General features: G+C 46.3%; 1 protein-coding gene across 9 annotated transcripts in view; it reads right to left on the bottom strand.

The window, feature by feature from the left end:
- The window catches only part of Slc20a2 (solute carrier family 20 member 2), an 85519-nt gene that overhangs the window by 6576 nt on the left and 58667 nt on the right, over positions 1-20276 (bottom strand). For all 9 annotated transcript variants that reach the window (XM_076913900.1, XM_076913902.1, XM_076913897.1 and 6 more), the window contains 4 exons: positions 14381-14477; positions 5963-6079; positions 2484-2687; positions 1676-2267 (listed from right to left, as the gene is read on the bottom strand). In XM_076913900.1, the coding sequence (XP_076770015.1) occupies positions 1676-2267; positions 2484-2687; positions 5963-6079; positions 14381-14477 (1010 nt within the window). The remainder of the gene's footprint in view (positions 1-1675; positions 2268-2483; positions 2688-5962; positions 6080-14380; positions 14478-20276) is intronic.

Below are 20276 nucleotides of genomic sequence, written 5' to 3'. Positions count from 1 at the left end.
ACCAACTATTTAAAGATGAGCAAAGACTTAAGAGCCATGGGTGCTGCCAGGTCACTGCTAAATATCCACACAGAGCTGCCTGGAAAGTTCTCCTGACTGCCCAGCTTGCCTCATCTTCCTGATGTTTCCCATCTCTCCCCAGGAAGCTATAGGGCTCAGGGTGTGCACTCTGCTTCTTTTCTTTCCTTTCCTCACCCCCACAGCACCACTACCTTTTGGGCACAGGGCCTCATCTGTCCCCAGCCTGATTGGTCCCAACCTCAGGCACCCCCAGCTGGCTGCTAACTGGACAGTCACTTGGACCTTACAGGTTTATGTCTAATCTGGGCTCTAACTGCTTAGCCCCGAACCAGCCCTTATTGGGTTGTACTCGCTAGTGTGGCAATTCATCCCCAGATTTGCCAGACCCAAAACTGTTGGAGCAGGCTTCCTTCTTTCATATCTGTCTAATTCCGTGGTTCTCGACCTGTGCATCTTTCATGGGGTCACCAAGACCATCTATACATCAGGTACGATGTATACATCAGGTACACTGATGATGGTACGATTCATAACAGTAGCAAAATTACAGTTAGGAAGTAGCAACAAAATGTTATGGTTGGTAGTCACCCAAAAGGAGGAGCTGAAAGGTGGTTACCTTTTAAGGGGTGGCAGTGTTAGGAAGGCTGACAACTGCTGGTCTTAACTGCTTATCAATTCTTACATTGATAATTCTATATTGATTAATTCCCACATTCAAAATAAAACATCCAGACCCTGGCTACTGGACCATCTCTCTGCCCTTTTCTTGGATCATCGTTGGTAACATCCTAACTGCTCTCCCATCCCCTCATGATGTCGCAGAGTAAGTCGGAGGGATCCTGTTAAATGGCAGGGCCTATCAGCCCTTACAGTGGCTCCTTCATCTCTCACAGTGAAAAAGTCCTTCTTCCGAAAACTTATTTTCTTAGGAATTTAAAAGTACCTACATATTTTAAGTGTATACTTTTCTTGATGTGTGTCTGTGCACCATACGCATGCCTGGTGCCCATGGAGGCCAGAAGCAGGCACTGGATCCCGGCAGCTGGGGTTAAGGATGGCTGTGAGCCACCATGTGGGTGCTGGGAATTAAACTCAGGCCCGCTACAAGAGCAACAAGTTCTCTTAACTGCTGAGCCATCTCTCCAGCCCCTGAACAACTTAAGACAGAGTTTGTCTGCACTGCCTGGACTAGTCATGAATTCCTGGGATCAAGTGGGCACTCTGCCTCAGCCTTCAGAGCCCCGGACTCCAGCGGCACAGTACCCGGCTTAGCAGACCCCGATTCCTTTCCGTCTCTACATGGATGGAACAGGACTTGATTCAGTCTCCACTTTCTCCTGTCCAAGGTTTCCTGCTCTTTCTGGAGTAGTCCAGGCCTGCTCCACTTCCCCGTTGTGCCTGCCTCCTGTTTGCTGGTCCTGCAATGGTCATGTGGCCGGCTCCCCCCTCCCCCTGCACTCCTTTAGCCCCAGCTCAGTGAGCCTCCCCAAGTGGTGATCTAATGTGGCCGCCCCTTCCTGCGTTCTAGGTGCTCGGTGCATACTTACACGCTTGCTTACTTCTGTGTGCTCCCCTTTGCCCAGTGGCAGGGACTCGGATCCCAGCACTCGGTAGACCCTTCCCGTACATCTGTTGAATGAATAAAGATACTCACCTCACGTCATTGCCACCATGAGCGAAGGACCCAAAGCAGGCCGTGAGGACTTGCAGGAAGTGGAACAGCAGGTGGACCTCTGCGGAGTCCTTCTCCTCCTTCTCTTCTTCCGTGGGGTCCTCGTGAGGCTGGTCAGGATCGGCCAGCTCAGAGGCCAGCCTCATTTCCACACCACCCTCTTCGGCCTCAATCTCTGCCTCAGCCACAGCATTGCAGTAGCTGGAGTAGCTGTCGTAGCGGAGCCGCTTCTTGGAATAGGACACAGTGTCACCCACTAGCTTCTCACTGTCCTCGGGGGCAGAGGAGGTGTCCGTGGCTCTGAAGGTGGCATGCACCGGCATGCCACAGATGGCTGCAGTGTAGCAGGTGTAACTGTTGTTCCTCCGAAGCAGCCTGTAGTTGTTTTCCTGAGCTGGTTTCTCCTCGGAGCCCTTGTCTACATGGATTTTGTGCAGCAAGTCTTTGTAGAGCCCCGAGTCTTTGTGTACAGTATGATAAACGTGACCGTCATTCCTCATGTGGCCTTCAAAGCCAAATGTACCATTGGAGATGGGTGACTTTGCAGAGCCATGAGTCATGGAAAGTGCCCGTCCTGAAAAGAATTTAGAAGATGCTAATTTGGGTGGGGCTATGCTACTCAGTGGAAGATCACATGCTCGGCAAGGATCCAGGCTCTGGGCTGGATCCCTGTCCATCAAAACAATACAACATGAGATCTGGGAACACCTGTGTACCCATGCTCAGCCTGGCTGGATACTTCCTGAGGAGGTCGTCTGTGTTACACCCAGGCTCTCCTGGTTAGCCTTACCATAGGAAGCCCGGGGGTGGTTGCTTGTTGATGTGCCTTCTGAGGCCCCCACAGCCTCCCCAGCCAGGCTGGTGAGGGGGACAGCGCTGTCATCGCTGGCTTTGGCACCAGGGAGCTCCTTAAAGACCGGGGACTCAGCTTCCTGTACTTTCCTGAGGCTTTCGTTGGAAGCACGGGACAGAGCATTCTCCTTCTCTAATCTGCCTAGAGAGAAAGAAAAGGGAAACACGGTTTGGGAAATGCATTCTTTTTCTTTTTAAAATAAATATTAAGAATGTGAACACATCTCTTTATACTTTGATATTTGCCTCAGAAACAGAATGCTACAGCCATATTAAGGAAATAAAATAGAAACTTCAAACAATTATCTTGAAGACGGTCACTGTGTAAATGGCCGGTACTTAGGCCTGAGTTATGACTGCATCTAAAACCAACAAAAGACAGTTAAATTTGATCGCTCGGGTCTCTCCCAGGGCTGACAGTCTATAAATCTACAACTCTTTCAGAAGACTCGCCTCCGAGGTGTTGAAACGTTTGTCACGCTTAACTTCAAAGGTTCTTAACTACTACATTTGCTCTTTCCCCCTCATCAATAATTACTGTCTCAGATTTCTTTTATCATATCAGATTCTATGAAACAAGTAAACCTTATTTTGCTCAAAAGAAACAAAGAGATTCCATTTACTCCAAAAGAAACAAGGAAGGTGGGCCACCCTCTGGAACTGGAGTTGCAGATGGCTGTGAGCTTCCATGTTGGTGTGGGGACCAAACTGTTGTCCTCTGCAAAAGTCAGAAGTGCTCCTAACCTCTGAGCCATCTCTTCCAGATCTGTTATTATTTCTATTTGTGTGTGTGCGTGTGTGTGCGTGTGTGTGTGCGTGTGTGTGCGTGTGTGTGTGCGTGTGTGTGTGTGCATGTGTGTGTGTGCATGTGTGTGTGTGTGTGTGTGTGTATGTGTGTGTGTGTATGTGTGTGTGTGCATGTGTGTGTGTGTATGTGTGTGTGTGCATGTGTGTGTGTGTGTGTGCATGTGTGTGTGTGCATGTGTGCGTGTGTGTGTGTGCATGTGTGTGTGTGTATGTGTGTGTGTGCATGTGTGTGCGTGTGTGTGTGTGCATGTGTGTGTGTGTGTGTGTGTGTGTGTGTGCATGTGTGTGTGCTCATACAGTATCTGCAGAAGCCAAAGGCACTGGATTCCCCTGGAATGGGAGTTATAGGCATTTGTGAGCTGCTCAATATAGGTGCTGTAAGCTGCCTATTCATGTGTGGATGGCTCTGCGTTTACAAGGACCACAGCAATGGGGACAAGGGGACAATGGGGACAAGGTGGACAATGGGTATGTAAGGAGTCCCCATTTTACTCCTGGCAGTCAGACCCTCTGGCCAGTCCCACTTGAGACAACCGTTTGTCATATCTTCAACCTTCCAGTTTTGCATTTTTTCAGAAGGTCTTGTAGGTGAAGTGTGTTTCTCAGCACACTGCCTTTGTCACTCGTCGGTGCCGCAGAAGTGGCAGTCGGTTCTTCTCACTGCTGAGCACTCGAGTGTGCAGTCACCACTTCATTTCCTGTGGATAATCTGTTAGGGGAGCTTCCGTTCTTGGTAATCTGTGTGTGTGGGAGATGGGGTGTTTCTATCCTGAGTGACTTCAATAAAGGTGTTTTAAACATATTTTTGTGAGACCTTAGGTTTTTATTTCTCTGGAGAAATACCTAGGAATGGTTCAAAGAGCGTTTATGGCCAGTGCATGTGTAATCTGAGAACCACCAAGCTGTCTCTTGTGCCAGGTTTTACTCTCATCACTATATGAAGGCTCTGGCTGCTTGTTCATTTCTCTTCTTCCAGTTAGCATGATGCTAGTGTGTTAAAAAGCCATTCAAACAGGTGTGAAGTGACACCTCGGCCGGCCATTTCATCTTGTATTCCTCGATTGCTAGTGACACAGAACCTTACATGGGTCCATACCCCACTGGCGTCTTTACTCTGGGGCGCTAGCTCAGAGGACCCCTGCTCCTCAGAGCCCCCCACTTCTCAGAGCCCCCCACTTCTCAGAGCCCCCCTGCTCCTCAGAGCCCCCCTGCTCCTCAGAGCCCCCAGCTCCTCAGAGCCCCCCTGCTCCTCAGAGCCCCCACTCCTCAGAGCCCCCCTGCTCCTCAGAGCCCCCTGCTCCTCAGAGCCCCCTGCTCCTCAGAGCCCCCCTGCTCCTCAGAGCCCCCCTGCTCCTCAGAGCCCCCACTCCTCAGAGCCCCCCTGCTCCTCAGAGGACCCCATCTGATCCCCAGCATTCACAAGCAGCCTCTACCTCAGCTGCAGGGGTCTCTGTGCTCACGGGAACAAACTCCCTCATGGAGATGAATATGGATATAGGATTAAAAATAACAATAAATTTAAAATACTTGTTCATGTTTTAGTTTTTTTTAAAATCTTAACATATTTTCGTGATATAAAGTTTCCCATCATATTTTCACAGAGCAAGTTTCTAATTTTATGCTGTAGGATCTGTAAATCTCTTCTGTGGACCATGTCTGGTATCAGACAAAGCTCTTTGCTTAACCAAGATTATGAAAGTTCTTACCCACAAAAAATGTCTTTAAGTTTTTTTAACATTTAGATTTATGGTACATTTTCAGTTAATTTTTAAGTACAGCATAACATTTATAGTAAGACACTTTAAAACTGTTGTTGGAATTAATTAAATAATTTTGTTTATTTGTTTTTGAGATAGGGTATCATGTCAAACTTACTATGTAACTGGAATATTTTTTAAAAAATGTTCTGTATATGGGTACTTTGTCTGCATGTGTATCTGTACACCAGAAGATGGTATCAGACAGTTTTGAGCTGCAGTGTTGGTGCTGGGAATTGAACCCAGGACCTTCAGCAGAACAGTGAGTGCTCTTGACTACTGAGCCATTTCTCCAGCCCCATAGCTAGGGTTTGAATTAAATTTATGTTCCATCTACAAATCTGGGAAAGCCAAGTCTTTGGCTACACTGCGTCTTCCAGCTCACTCTTCGTTTATCTTAGTGGTCTTTACAGAGATGTTCAAACTGACAAGTCCTGGGCCCACTCTGCAGCCAATACACCATGACTGTATAAGCACTCAAGTTATTTCACTTGGACGGCTTGGTCTTTTAATTTCAGCCAATCTTGCCATAACGTACTATCTTTTATGGTAATTGTTCACATTTTCCCAAGATGAATGCTTTCTATCAAGCCGACAGAACCCAGCTGTATTTGTTAACTTAGGGTTACGCTTGGAAACAAATAATGATCTTCATGCAGGTCACAAATGACCAAGGAACTCCAGGAGCTAGAAACAGAAGTGTTGAGCCAGAGTCCGGAGCTTGCGTCCCAGGGTCATTCTGGTGACCACTGCCACCTCTGGTTCCTCTACTCTTAAAGATACTTGTTTGTTTACATGGGAAGTCTCAGCAATCAAGAACAGCTTTGTCATGTGGAAGAATTAGACCACTCACCTGCTATTTTCCTCTTCATCCACGGACACACGAACAGCCACACGAAGAAAGCAAACAGCAGAGCGACACCGAAGGATATGAGTGCTATTGCCCAGATGGGGAGCGACAGGCCCAGCACTGCGGACAGAGAGCAGCACGGTTGGTACTGTAAAGCAACTCCTACTCCACCACGCTAAAGCAAGCCACCTGGGTTTGTATGCAACAAAAACCCCAAGCAAATGAAACCAAACCACACATGTTCCACACCTGGGGCAGACAGTGGGTCTGTCCCTGGGGACAACAGGTACCTTTCAGAAATGTCTACAGATATAGAACTTAAACATATATGCTCACACATGAACGCCTGTACACATGTAGACATAAATGAATATCTTACCCAGCTCTATTTTTTTAAAGTGTGTGTGTGTGTGTGTGCACATGTGCAGTCTCACACATGTGAATGTAGGTGCCTGTAAAAGTCAGAGGTGTTGGACACTGCTGGAGCTGGAGTTACAGGAGTGTGCCAGCTAGTTTTATGTAAACTTGACACAAGCTTTATGTAAACTTATGACACAAGTGTTAGCTGAAAGGAGGGAGGTTCAATTGAGAAATGCCTCCACAAGATCTAGCTGTAAGGCATTCTCTTAGGGACTGAAATGGGAGGGCCCAGCTCACTGTGGGTGGTGCCATCCCTGGGCAGGTGACTCTGGGTTCTATAAGAAAGCAGGCTGAGCAAGCCAGGGGAAGCAAGCCACTAAGCAGCACTCCTCCATGGCCTCTGCATCAGCTCCTGCCTCCAGGTTCCTGCCCTGCTTGATTGCTGTCCTGACTTCCTTTGATGATGAACAGCAATGTGAAAGTATAAGCTGAAGCCTTTCCTCCCCAACTTATTTGTTGGTCAGTGTTTCACTGAAGTGGTAGAAACCCCAACTAAGACAGGAGGTTGTGACTCGCCTGACGTGGGTGCTGGGAACTAAACTCAGGTCCTCTGTTAGAGCAGCACAGATCTGGTCTGAGCCAGCTTTCCACATCTTTCCCTAGCACTATTTCTAACAGTAAGAATTCTTTTTTTTTTTTTTTTTGGTCCGAGACAGGGTTTCTCTATTTAGCCCTGGCTGTCCTGGAACTCACTCTGTAGACCAGGCTGGCCTCGAACTCAGAAATCCGCCTGCCTCTGCCTCCCAAGTGCTGGGATTAAAGGCATGCGCCACACCACCACCCGGCAATAGTAAGAATTCTTAGAGCAGCCAATACAGGAATCGTTAAGGAGATGTGAAATAGCTATAGCATCCAGTCCTGCACACAAGGAAGCTGTACGTGGTTAGAACCAGTTCTGGAGAGATGAGACCCAATGTTTTATACCAAGCTGGCTGCACTGTTTGCTTACTTATGCTTAGAAACAAACAGTAGTCATGTTGAGCTGGTCAAAACCTTCCAAGGAACTGCATGAACCAGGACCAGTAGTGGGAAGCTAGAAGCCTTGGCATGTGTTCCAGCAGGCTTCATTTCACACACACACACACACACACACACACACACACACACACACACACACACACTGCAAGTAATTTAAGAATGCCATTTGTGTAAATTAGACACATTTTTCATGTTGAAAGATAGTTTGGCTAATGCTGCCTTAACTATTTTGTACAAACAAACCAGCTCAAAGTATTATTATACACTTTTACAACAACAAGAAGCTATAAAATGAGTAAGGTACAAGGAGGTCAGAATGAGTGTTAAAGAGTAAAAACAAACCCCATATCTCCCTGGCTCGCTTATGGTTAGCAGGTGGCTGCTGGGGTTTAGATATTTAGATGGATCAACTCCCAAACTGCAGGAACAGCAGGAGCCACAGACTTAGAACCTCCTCAGGCTATGCTGAACTAACTCTGCAGCCCAGCCCAGCTCCTCTCCAGCTCTGACCGTGAACTTGATCCTGGAGCAGCTCAATAAACCACACAAGGTAACTCTATCATGGGGCTATGTGTACCCATAAGACACTGATTCAAGAAAAACAAAAAACAAAAAACAAGGAAAACGTTGGAACCAATGTACACACAGCAAAAATTTCTTCTAATACAATACTTTGGGGCTGCTTCACAGACAGCAAAATGTGTGGCAAAATACTTCGCATTGGGTTGTCCTCCTGTGGAGGCTCTCAAACTGTTTCAAATAATCACAAGTTCAGGGGGGCACTGAGGCACCAGAGCTGTTTCCCACTGTGGATGGACAAAGTAGGGCACAGCTTGAATGGCTTGTGTTCACTCTGCCAGAAGCGGCTGCCAGGGCGGGCAATGCAAGCCTGGGACTTGTTTTTAGCTCACACCACTAAATGCTTTTTCATCTCATGCTCCTCTCATTTTCAAAACAACAAAGACATGATAAATAGTGATTTTGTGCTAACCTCAGATATCTTAGTTCTTTTCTGAATCTCCCAAGGAACAGAAGCATATTCAAATCATTTAGGGAAGAAATGACAGCATTTTTAAATAATTTCACTGACATTATTTTGTTTTGCATCTCATTTTTTAACATATGATGATCACCAACAGAATCTACAGAACAAATGTGTTAAAGCTAGGAAGACTTTAGTCCAGGCCAGTCTTCTTCACCCCTGCTTACCCCTCCCTACAGCCGTCCTTGTCACTGACACAGTGCAGGTTCCACTGGTGCACATAATACATGCTGTCAAGAACAGTATTATCAAGATCACGGTGAGCTGTAGGATGGACAAATATGAAATGTCCTACGCACCACCGACTGAGTACACTTTCCAGAGAAAGGGGACATTACTCATTGTGTATCCTTCTAGGCACATGAGAGTGTTACTAAGAATTGGAAGGCAGGGGGAGGGGTGAAATACAAAGAGGGAAAAGTAACACTCAGGGCCATTTGAGGTTATATGATTTTGTTTGTTTGTTTTTCGGGACAGTGTTTCTCTGTGTAGCCCTGGCTGTCCTGGGACTCACTCTGTAGACCAGTCTGGCCTCGAACTCAGAAATCCGCTTGCCTCTACCTCCCAAGTGCTAGGACTAAAGGCGTGCGCCACCACTGCCCGGCTTTGCAGTTATATGAAAACCTATTACAGTCGAAGCATCTTAAAATATATACATATGTGACAGAAATACAAATGGAGTCACCAAATAATGGGGGAGAGAAAGCCCCAATGGATACCATTCATCAGTACCAAGAATGGATTATAATTGTGCTGTTGGCCAAAAGGGCCCCATGGAAACAGGTATAAATTCAGGCTATTGCCAAGGTTTTGGCTGAAGACAATTCCTATGTATCTCACTGAGCATGAACAAGTCAAGCTGGGGTCTAACTAGAGCCTTCACCCCCTACTAGTGTGCTAGAAGGTACTCTGTACACCACCAGAGGAGAAAGGTAAACATTCACCCAGCTACAAACCCTGCAATCTACGATGCTAACCTGCCTATACCATACGCTGGTGCGATAGTGGCACCAAGGTTGTAGGAGTAACCAACCACTCTCTGCTTGGCTTTAAAGCCCATCTCATGAGATGGAACACATGACTGGGAGGTCAATTACCTGAGACTAGACAGGCCACGGGCCTAGGGGAAACCCAGACATTATTTAATTTGCTAATGGAACATAACAATAAAATGACTTCAAATAATGTTCTGCTACATCTATAGATCAGTGCCTCCTTCAGCCATCATCAGAGAAGCTTCCTTCTACAGCAGATGGGAACTAACACAGAGACCCACAACTGGACAATGTTCAGAGTGAGAGACCTTGAACACTCAGTCCTCACGTCTCCATCAAATCTCTCACCTCAGGGCTCAGGCAGCTCTATGGAAGAGGAGGTGGAAAGACCGTAAGAGCCAGAGGGGATGGTCGGCTCCCAGGAAACAGTGTCTTCAGACACAGCAGGACTGACACCCCTGTGGACTCACAGACAGTGGCAGCATGCACAGCCCCTGCACAGGATCTCTCCAGATAGACAGACAGGAAGTGAACAGAGGCTTCCATCCCTAACTAGGAAGCCATCTCCAGCTGACAACCACTAGCAAAGGAAAAACTGGTTTTCTCCAGTGGAGTCTCACTGGGTATAAATCCCACTTGAGGGAGGCTCCACGCCCAGCTGTAGATGCCCAACCAAAGTGAACTCAACGGTATTTCTGTAATCTTTCTGGTCTCATGGCTTTCTCTGGGCATTTTTTGTCTTACTGGTCTTTTGCTTATATATTATGGTTTCCTATTTTGTGTTTATGTGTGTCTGTGTGTGCGCACATGCGTGTGTGTGCGTGTGTGCATGTGTATGTGCTTGTGTATCTGTGTTTCTTGTGCTGTGTGTGTGTTAACTCTGGTTTGTTTGTTTGCTTGTTTGTTTTCTAAAGAAAGAGAGAAAGGCTTGGCACTGGATGGGTAGGGAAGTAGGGGAATTTGAGAGACAAGAGAGAGGAAACTATGATCAGTTTGCAAAAAAATCAATTTAGAAAAAAAAAAAAAAAGAGTTCATTCTCATTGGAAGTGGATACCACACCTTTAATTCGAGCATTCAGGAGGCAGAGGTGGACCTCTGTGTGTTAGAGGCCAGCCTGGTCTACACGGTGAGTTTTAGGCCAGCCAGGGCTACAGATGCTTGCTCACTTAACAGAACCATAATTCTACAACATGCAGTATTCTTTGTAGTATTCTTTGCTTTCACTTATCATAGAACAATACACCGTGGACCCCGTCCCGCAGTAATACGCATGCATACACGTATGTGTGCACACATATGCATACACAGGTTTACCTGATCTTTGCTATACCTCCTTAAATGGTAAATGAAGCTATTATGTATTGTTTTATTTTAGATCAACATTCTCAAAGTATTAGAAGAGACATGTATGTAAAAAGAATGCTGGATTTAAGGAAGTGAGTCATGCTTTTGATAAATATGGTTCCCTTAATTTGTTCTATAGTTGGAGTTTTAAAAATACAACAGCAGTTTTCTCAAACTAGGCTCACTTGTAAATCTTTAGGAAAAAGAGTAAACTTAAAGAATTTTGTTTTGAATCTAGCCCCTGATGGCAACTGGAGACACTCTCACCTCCAGCATTGGTCAGCACTGCAGTTTCTGCTTCTCCACAGCTTGGATGCTGCAGTCATCCATGGAACCCAGAGAGCCTGGAAGAGGACACTGCCTCTTACAAATGCTGAGGGGCCTGACAGGTTCTAGTGAGCTGCCTTCCTTGGGCTTGGGTAAGAAGCAGCTAGAACTGGAAGAGAGGGAGGAAAAGGAGGGGAGAAGAGAAAGCAGAGAAGAAACAGGAGAGGGAGATGGAGAAGACAGAGGATGGGGAGGAGGACAAAACAAAGATGGAGGACAAGGAGGAGATGGAGGAGGAGAAGGGGATGAAGGAGGATGAGGAGATGGAGGGATGGAGGAGCTGAGGAGGAGGAGGGATGGAGGAGATGAAGAGGAGGAGATGGAGGAAGATGAGGGGATGGAAGAGGAGATGGAGGGGAATATGGAGGAGGAGAAGGGGATGAAGGAGGATGAGGAGATGGAGGGATAGAGGAGATGATGGAGGAGATGGAGGAAGATGAGGGGATGGAAGAGAAGATGAAGGGGAAGGGGATAGAGGAGGATGAGATGAGAATAGAGGAGGAAGAGGAGGAGGAGAAGATAGAGGAGGATGAGGAGATGGAGGAGGGAATGGAGGAGAAGATGGAGGAAAAGATGAGAAGGAGGAGATGGAGGAGAATGAGGGGATAGAAGAGGAAATGGAGGAGGAGGGAACGAAGGAGGAGGAGATGGAAGAAGAGGAGGGAATAGAGGAGGAAGAGGAGGAAGAAGAGATGGAGGAAGAAGAAGATGGAGGAAGAGGAAGTAGGGGAGGAGAAAAAGGATGCTGAGGAGAAGGAAGAGGAGGGAAGGAATGAGTGATGCTGCTGTGGTAGCTATGCGTCAAAAATTGTTCTTCTCTAGAAAAGCTAGAAACCAGGCTGGGCTGTGTCTGAGGACTCCTTTGCTGATAGAAAGGAGTGAGCAGGGTCAGGGACAGGGCTCAGGGAGTGGTGGGTGTAAAAGCACTCACTATACAACCTGCATCCCATACCAGAACCCACATTAAAAAAGCAAAGCAAAACAAAACCCAGGCTGTAGTGACAAGCATCTGTAACCCCACAGTCCTATAGCAGAAAGGTGGGAGGCAGGACAAGACAATTACCAGACACTCCCAGGCCAGTGAGACTGGAGTAGCTGTGCAATGGCAGAAACAGAAGACCTTGGAAGGTGACTGCTGCAAGCTGCCTCTGACCTTCACCTATGTGCGGTGCCATGTGTATTCCTGCACATGCGCTCGTGCATGCACAAACATACACACCAACACGCACACACTTTTCACAAATGCAGTGAAGACCCTGGTCAGAACTTTTTAAGGCACCATCACATGAAAACTATAGTGAAGAAGTAATGCTTATGGCAGAAGTGAGATCAGTCAGGTGCTTCCATCTGTGGAGCGAGGATCATTTAATCACAGAAATTCTGGAACGGCCTGGGCAACATAGCAAGATCTGCTTCAAAAGGGGACAACCAGAAAGTGCCTAGTGTTATGGACCCTGAACTGTCCCCTGAGGCCCTGTGGCATACAGACTGCAGAGGACTAGGCCCCGTGCTAGACCAGACAATCTGCATTCTGGTGTTACCACATGCGATGCGAATGCACCCAGCCTGTGGTCCTCACTCTGACTTAGTTGTATGTCACTGAGAGGTATTCTTTTCCTGCCCTCTACTATTGCTTCCTCATTTTTCCAAATGTCAGGAGACACTGGGATTTATCATAAGCCTTCCAGTGTTTACATCCGCCTGTCTTCCTGTTCTCTTACCTATCGGTTATCACTATGTATGTTATGCGTCTTGGCTAAGACAACCATCTTGCCGGTACAGTGAGTCATTCTGGGGAAACGAAACTGTATGGTGATGAGACATTACAGACGCTGTGAATACTTCACAATTATTGTGAGAAATATTTCATAGAAATCTATGGAGCTGATGTTTAGATGGATTTATCAGAACCAAACCTCGGTATGAGTTAATGTGACCAGCAAACTGAAGGACCAAAATTCCCACCAGGCACCTAGTCTAGGACTCAGTGTCTCAGTTATGATATCTGCTGATATGTATGACAGCTTAAGCAACCTGGCACATGTGGAATGTAACAGATTCTTTCTCTAAATTCTCTTAAATATATCTTCCAATATCTTTGAAGGCCTATCTCTATATTTACGACATGCTTAGTGTTCAGAGTCATCTCCATCATTTGAAGTATTAAGAGTCTATGCAAGGAGTCTGCAGATTATTATTCAGTAGTCCCAGTACCAACCAGAGCTGGTATCTGGGGTGGCCAACTGTTCTGACAAGAATATATCCAGAGGTCTGGTGAAGTGGTGCACACCTTTGTTCCCAGCACTTGGGAGGCCAGCCTAGTCTATATAGTAAGTTCCAAGACAGCCAGGGTTATGTGGAGATAACCTGTCTCAAAAAACAAAAAACAAAAACAAACAGGAAAAGTATCCATGATTAGGTAAGGACAATTGCAGTCCGTCTCTTAAGGGGATACATATGGAGCAGGGCTTGTCCCCCCAATGCCTGGCATATGATAAACTCAGTATTTTATTACCAACAAGACATTTTATTGGCCTTGGTTTTTTTTTGTTGTTGTTGTTGTTTGTTTGTTTTTTGCTACAGTGTAACAGCAAGTCCTGTGATATCTTGTCTTCTAATTTCCCTACATTTGTATGAAAATCTTCTCACGTCAGGTTTTTATAGGACTCACACAGAAAAGAAGTGGGTGCTCACGACTCCGAAGGACCAGCCACACACAGAGACATTTTTTCACATTAATTATTGTATTGCTAGGCTTTCCTGGAACTGGTGACTCAAGCAACTTTTTGGCCTCTGCTGCCCAAGTGCAGGGTCTACAGGGGCACATCTCTCTGCTCTCCATCCCACCCCCCACCCCCCCCAATCTAGGATAGGAAAACAGGAGCAATCATCACCAGTTCAGGGACTAACAGTTTGATAATGCCCTGGGAGTCTGCAGCTTGCAGCTATAGACCACTTCTGCTTCTGACCCACTCTCCCACCCTTGACAACTGGACCATAAGTGTGATGCACATACCTCCTGACCCCCACGGCTATAAGATCATACTCTCAGACGCCAAGGCTGTCAGCCGGCTGCTGGGACAACATAGCTGGGTAATGGCTGAGTGGGATTTAACCTGAAAGCCTGTTGTTTTGTATTTCATGTATCTTCTTGGTATTTGAAACAAGGAAATACATTTATCATTACTATCCCATAATGACTGTGAACAATGCCTTTTACTATTAGCCAATATCAGGACTAGCTCCAAAGCAAGTTACTGCTGTTCCGTCATAACACCTTCCTGCAGACTCAGGACTCCACGGTGGGGGCTTACCTGGTGCTCCCGTGTACATGATGGAAAAGACATTTATCGCTATAGTAGCAGCATAAAACAGAGGCAGTGCCTGGAGACCGTTTGGAACAGGGTCCTCCTGTGGGACGATGAGTAAAGGGAGGTCAGCAGGTGAGCGTCTGGCAGCAACACAATCACCACAACACGAATCCCGCTCAGACATCTTCTACACAGACGCAGGTTCAGCGAGCCCACATGTGCAGCCAGCATAAGAGAGTGCCGGAGTCACATGAGCTGATATCACACATAGAGACAGAAAACTACTTGGGAGGCCTGTGTCTGAGGTCCCAAGCCCAGTGTTTGGCCATGACTTCATCTAAACCTATATAGTGCTTTCTTCTCCCGCTAGGATCGTCTTCGTGCCTAAGAGTCTGCTCTTGACCACTATCCTTAGACTCTACCCTCTGAGGATTCTAGAGAGTCAAGTGACAGCCACCATTTGCATTGATGGTATACTTTATATGACACTATGGCTAGACATGCTTTTAGCTATATTAAAAAATATAAAGTAGGGTGGAAAGATGGCTCAGCAGTTAAGAGCACTGGCTACTCTTCAAGGGGGCCTGGATCTGATTCCCAGCCCCCACATCGTAGCTCATAATCATGTCTAACTCCAGTTCTAGGAGACCTAATACCCTGTGTGGGCACCAGGCACAAATGTGCTGCACAGACATACTTGAAGGCCAAATACCCATAAACATTAAATTTAGGAAGAAAAAATATATATTTATTTCAGGGACAGCAGGGTGGCTGAGGAGGTAAATACTGGATGTTCAGTGGTGACGCTCTGAGTTCAATCTCTAGAACTCGTGGGAATGTAGACCGTAGAAGAGGACAGACTCCTGGAGGTTGTCCCTGACCTCTACATGCATGCTCCAACATGTGCCCTCCCTCCCTCCCAACAATAATAATAAATCAGTTATATAAAGCAAACATTCTTACATGTGCTATGATTTTCAAAATCTTTTTATAAGGTACTTATATATAAGTATACAGGCTACTGAATGTTAGTAAGAATTGTGGGATCTTCGTGTAATGGGATGTTTATTTGTAGTTCTGGGAGTTGGCTCATGACGTTCTCTTAAGTACACCCACAAGAATGGCACTGCAAGTATTTCAATGATGTTACATATGTAAAGCTATTAAGATGCTATTTTTAAAAGAGATTTACTTATTTTTACTTTATGAATATGGATGGGTGTTTTGCCTGCATGTATCTGTGTATTACAGAGATGCAGTGCCCATGTAGGCCAGAAGAGGGCGTTGGAACCCTGAGACTGGAGTTTCAGATGGTCTAGTGCTGTCATGTGGATGCTGGGAACTGAACTTGGATCTTCTGCAAGAGCAGCAAGCACTCCTACCTGCTGAGCCATCTCTCCAGCCTCTAAAAAGGCTATGTTAAGCAGACCTATAAAACACTTAACGTAATAGTAATGGAACAATGTAGGCTAGAAACACATCAAAGCTGTACTAGTGCACGGTTGTTACTTAAGTGATTGATCTCTAAATACACCCTGATACACTTGGGTAAATAGGTCAGTTGTCAAGATCAAAGGAAAAGGAGCCGCAGGACCCTGAGGTGAGCTTCGTAGTAGAGGGTGAAGACAACTTCAGAGGTGTAACCGCAGGAAGGATGCTGGCAGAGAAGCACAGCTCAGCAAGATCTGCTGGAACGCCTCGAGTCTGCACAGGCACTGATCCAGAGGCTTGTGCTGAAGGTAGTGAAGTGCACAGAATGTAAAAGAGGGACTCAAAAGGTTCCTGCTGTGTGTGAGCTCTGCCCAGACCAGGCAGGGAGGCATGAGAGGGGCAAACAGGAAAGCAAATAAAACACTGGGCTGGATGAGGGGGTGACAAGCTCGCCTGCCACCTGAGACTTACCACACAAAGAGCCCTAGCTGAACTGAAAACCAGAGGCCACCCAGGTGCCGCCTGTTACTGGCTTTAGAAAAAAGCACTATTTTCTTGAGAACCATGGCTTTCTAAGGACTCCTCCTACCCACGAAGGTAGACAGCAGGAGACAAATGACTCCTTGAGACTGACCTCCCTTTCCTCCTCCTGTTCTTCTTTCCATCCTCCTTCCATCTGTCACTCATCCAAAATCCAACATATTCTCTCCCATTCCCTCTCTCTGACATTTTGTTTTTGTTGAGAACAACAAGGCATCCATGCAAGTGAATAAAAGGTTGAAGAGGAATGGGGTGTTTTAAACATGCAGTCGGCAAGTCAGGGTAGTAGTGACAAAGGCTGGCTCAGCCTGTGGATGGTGTTGGCAGAAAAACTGAGCTTTCTGCATCGAAATTAGGTGTTGGGTCCATTTTTTGAGAAGTGGGGCTTGGGTGAGGGGAGGTGGAGTTGGCTTGGGTAGGGTGCAGTGGGCGGGGCTGTGCTGGGGTGAGCTGAGGTTGTGTGGCTGGGGTAGATATGGGTTGGTGGATAGGATCGTGGTGGGTTGGGTCAGGTGTGCTTGAGTGGTGGTTGGGGCAGTGGTCTTGGGTGGTGTGTGGTGTGTCTCGTGTGCCAGGGAAGTGTTAACACACAGGTCTGTTGTAGCCTTATCTGTGGAGATTCTAAAAGGCCCATGAAGAGATAATTAATTTTTTAAAAAATCATCTTTTAGAAAGAATTGATTTGAATCTTACCTCTTTTCAGAAATGTTCTGTTCTTTACAAACACACTTTTCAGGCCCAATAGATTTGTATCTGGTTTCTTTTAATGAACTCTCATGATAGTATGAATTATAGAGAGATAGAGAGAATTGGGGAGGAAAAGAAAAAAAGGCAAGGTGGTAGGGAGGGAGTGAAGGAGGGAGGGAAAGAAGGAAAGAGGGAGAAAAAGAGAGGAGAGAAAGAGGGAGGGAGAGAAGGAGGAAGAGAGGGAGAACCACAAAATACCAGAGATTCTGGATTCAGAACTTGCCTCTTAATGAACAGAGACCCCAGTGGTCTCCAGTGGAATTAGAGTCTGGTTCTGTTAGAGGTGCTCAGTGGCATTATATTATCTTAAAAATTGTTAGCAAGTATCTTTAAAGGTAAGCACAAGAGAGTGACTGAGACACTCATGGTCTCCACCCTGACCAATCAGTCACAGGGCAAGCAGGCAGGAGGGAAGAGATAACAAACCACACACCACACACTACCAAGAGAGGGCAGAACACTCCAGAGCAGAAAGGAGGAAATTGCCAACTCTGTGATAGGAGAGGTGTTCTGGAAAATGATACCAGGAAGCTGGATAGGAGTGTTCTGATTGAGGATAAAGTCTAGGTAGAAGAAGCAGTACTGGCCAGTGAAGGCTGGTAGCCAAAATGTAAGCTAACTTGATGTGGCCAATCCTAGCCCAGAGAAAGGATGCTGAGACACACTGATTATCAAGTTTGTGCTTATTCAAGAGAATGAACCTTCAATGGCTAACAGGAACACACGGAGGAAGGAAGGCATGTCCTTAATGTACTGAGTGAGCAGAACCAGCTCTTCTGTACACACACACACACACACACACACACACACACACACACACACACGGAGTGCACGCACACATACACACCTATGACAGACTTACAATGAGGCACAGGAAGAGATTAATAATAGTACTGTTACAAAGGTATCATGACCACACACATGCAGTCATGTGAATGTCTTTTCTCTCTCATTCGCCCTTCTTCCTCTAATGATGATGAGAGATGCCACAGTCCCCATGTAAAGGCATGAATTAAGGTAAATGATAAGGCACTGGGCTTCCACAGAAGAGTTTCTCCAACACGAATACTACAGTAACAGAGATGGCTAAGAGATCAACACCATGGATGCTCTGGGCAGAGGAGGTCACACCTTGTGCTGGGTGCTGTGGAGGGTGTGATTTTATCACATTACTGTGGAGGCAACATAAAACTTGCACATTTGTCATCTGTGCAACTCTCCATTTAGCATGTCAGACTACATCTGACCACAGCAAAACGTGGAACTGTGACCAGGGAAGACAAGTGTGTAACACATCCACTGAACAGGCCTAAGGGCTGGTGAGATGGCTCAGTGGGTGTAAGTGTGACTGGAGAAGACAAGTGTGTAACACATCCACTGAACATAGGCCTAAGGGCTGGTGAGATGGCACAGTGGGTTTAAGTGCTTTGTATGTGCTCTGACAACCCAAGTTCAACTCCTGGAAACCACATAGCAATAGAGAGAACCAGCTTCACAAGGTTGTTCTCTGACTTCCACACACATGCATGCACATGTGTCCTCCAACCACACGCACACACATAGAATAAATAAAGTTAAACATGGTAGACTTTATAGCTTATCAAATATTTCAACAATCAACCAAGTGTCCAAGGATGAATCAAAGAGCTAAAACTGTGATATGATACATATATGATATAGAATATCATAGATATATTATATATCATTATGTTATATCTATATCATAATAATGTATCAACATTATAGATATATCATTCATCCGTAAGAGGAGCCCAGGAACATGGGTAGAACTAGAGGGCACTATGTAACATGAAATAGGCTGGGTACAGTAAGGAAAGCACTGTAGTGGATTTATCTGCAGAATGAAAGCTGACCACGCACAAGTACAGAGTAGCAGGAAGGTCCCCACAGACAAAGGGGACAAAAAGGGGAAGGATGAGGAGAGCAGGGGTAACGGCTACAAAGCTACAGTTAGCGGGAGGTGGTCGGCTCCACCTTGGATCCTGTATGTCCCCTAAAGACACTAAGAGGAGATGAGAGAGCCTCAGAGACGGGGCACAGCAGGAGGACATTAGGCTGTGTGGGGAGGGCCCTGAAACCGGACAGAGTAGAGATATACTGCAAGGGCCCAGGGGAATGGACTCCTCTGGATGTCCCAGGATGGACTGGGCTACTGCTGCCTCAAGGCAAGGGCGACAAATAACTGTGGGTGGAAACCTTGGAAATCCTGGCCCCAGGTAACATCCTTGTAAGCTGTTTGTTTTAGGTCTTTCCTCACAGTGATGGGGAAGCCATGAACACTTCTAATGGAACTCACTGTTTAGCTCAGACTAGCCTTGACCTATATGGTCAACCTGCTGACCTCTATCTTCAGGGTGCTGGGATTAAAGGCTAGTGCCACCATGCCCAACAAATTTGATTTCAATGTTTTGGGTTTTATCTTTTTAGACAAAAGGAATCTCTTTGTTTCCTTTTTTTTTTTTTTTTTTTTTTGGTTTTTCGAGACAGGGTTTGTCTGTGTAGCCTTGGCTGTCCTGGAACTCACTTTGTAGACCAGGCTGGCCTCGAACTCAGAAATCCACCTGCCTCTGCCTCCCCTCCCAAGTGCTGGGATTAAAGGCATGCGCCACCCCCCCCACCCCCGCTTTTTTTTTTTTTTAAATCCTCTTAAATTAACCCAGTGTTTCTCTATTTAAAAACAAAACAAAACAAAACAAAACAAAATGTAAAAGCACCGTGAGGGCTAGCTTTACATCAACTTGACACAAGCTATAGTCACCCAGGAGATGGGAACCTGTTAGATCTGGCTGTAGGCAAGCCTGTAGGGCATTTTCTTAATTAGTGATTGATGTGATGGGCCCAGCCCAGTGTGGGTGGGGCCATCCCTGAGCTGGTGGTCCTGGGTTCTATAAGAAAGCAGGCTGAGCAAGCCATGAGGAACAGGCCAGTAAGTAACATCCCTCCATGGCCTTAGCATCAGCTCCTGCCTCCAGGTTCCTGCCCTGCTTGATTTCTATCCTGACTTCTCAGTGATAGACTGTGACTGGGAGGTCTAAGTATGATAAACCCTTTCTCCCAGTTGTTATGGTCACGGTGCCAACAGTGTCCATCAAAGCTGTAGTCACCCTGACTAGGTCAGCAGCCTTACACTGAGTAAGAAGATTATACAGCTGGTTGTAAT

The sequence above is a fragment of the Arvicanthis niloticus genome, chromosome 16, assembly GCF_011762505.2.
Source record: "Arvicanthis niloticus isolate mArvNil1 chromosome 16, mArvNil1.pat.X, whole genome shotgun sequence".
In the NCBI taxonomy this organism is placed as follows: Eukaryota; Metazoa; Chordata; class Mammalia; order Rodentia; family Muridae; genus Arvicanthis; species Arvicanthis niloticus.
The sequence above is the reverse complement of the archived record's forward strand: the minus strand, read 5'-3'. Positions and strand labels throughout refer to the sequence as shown.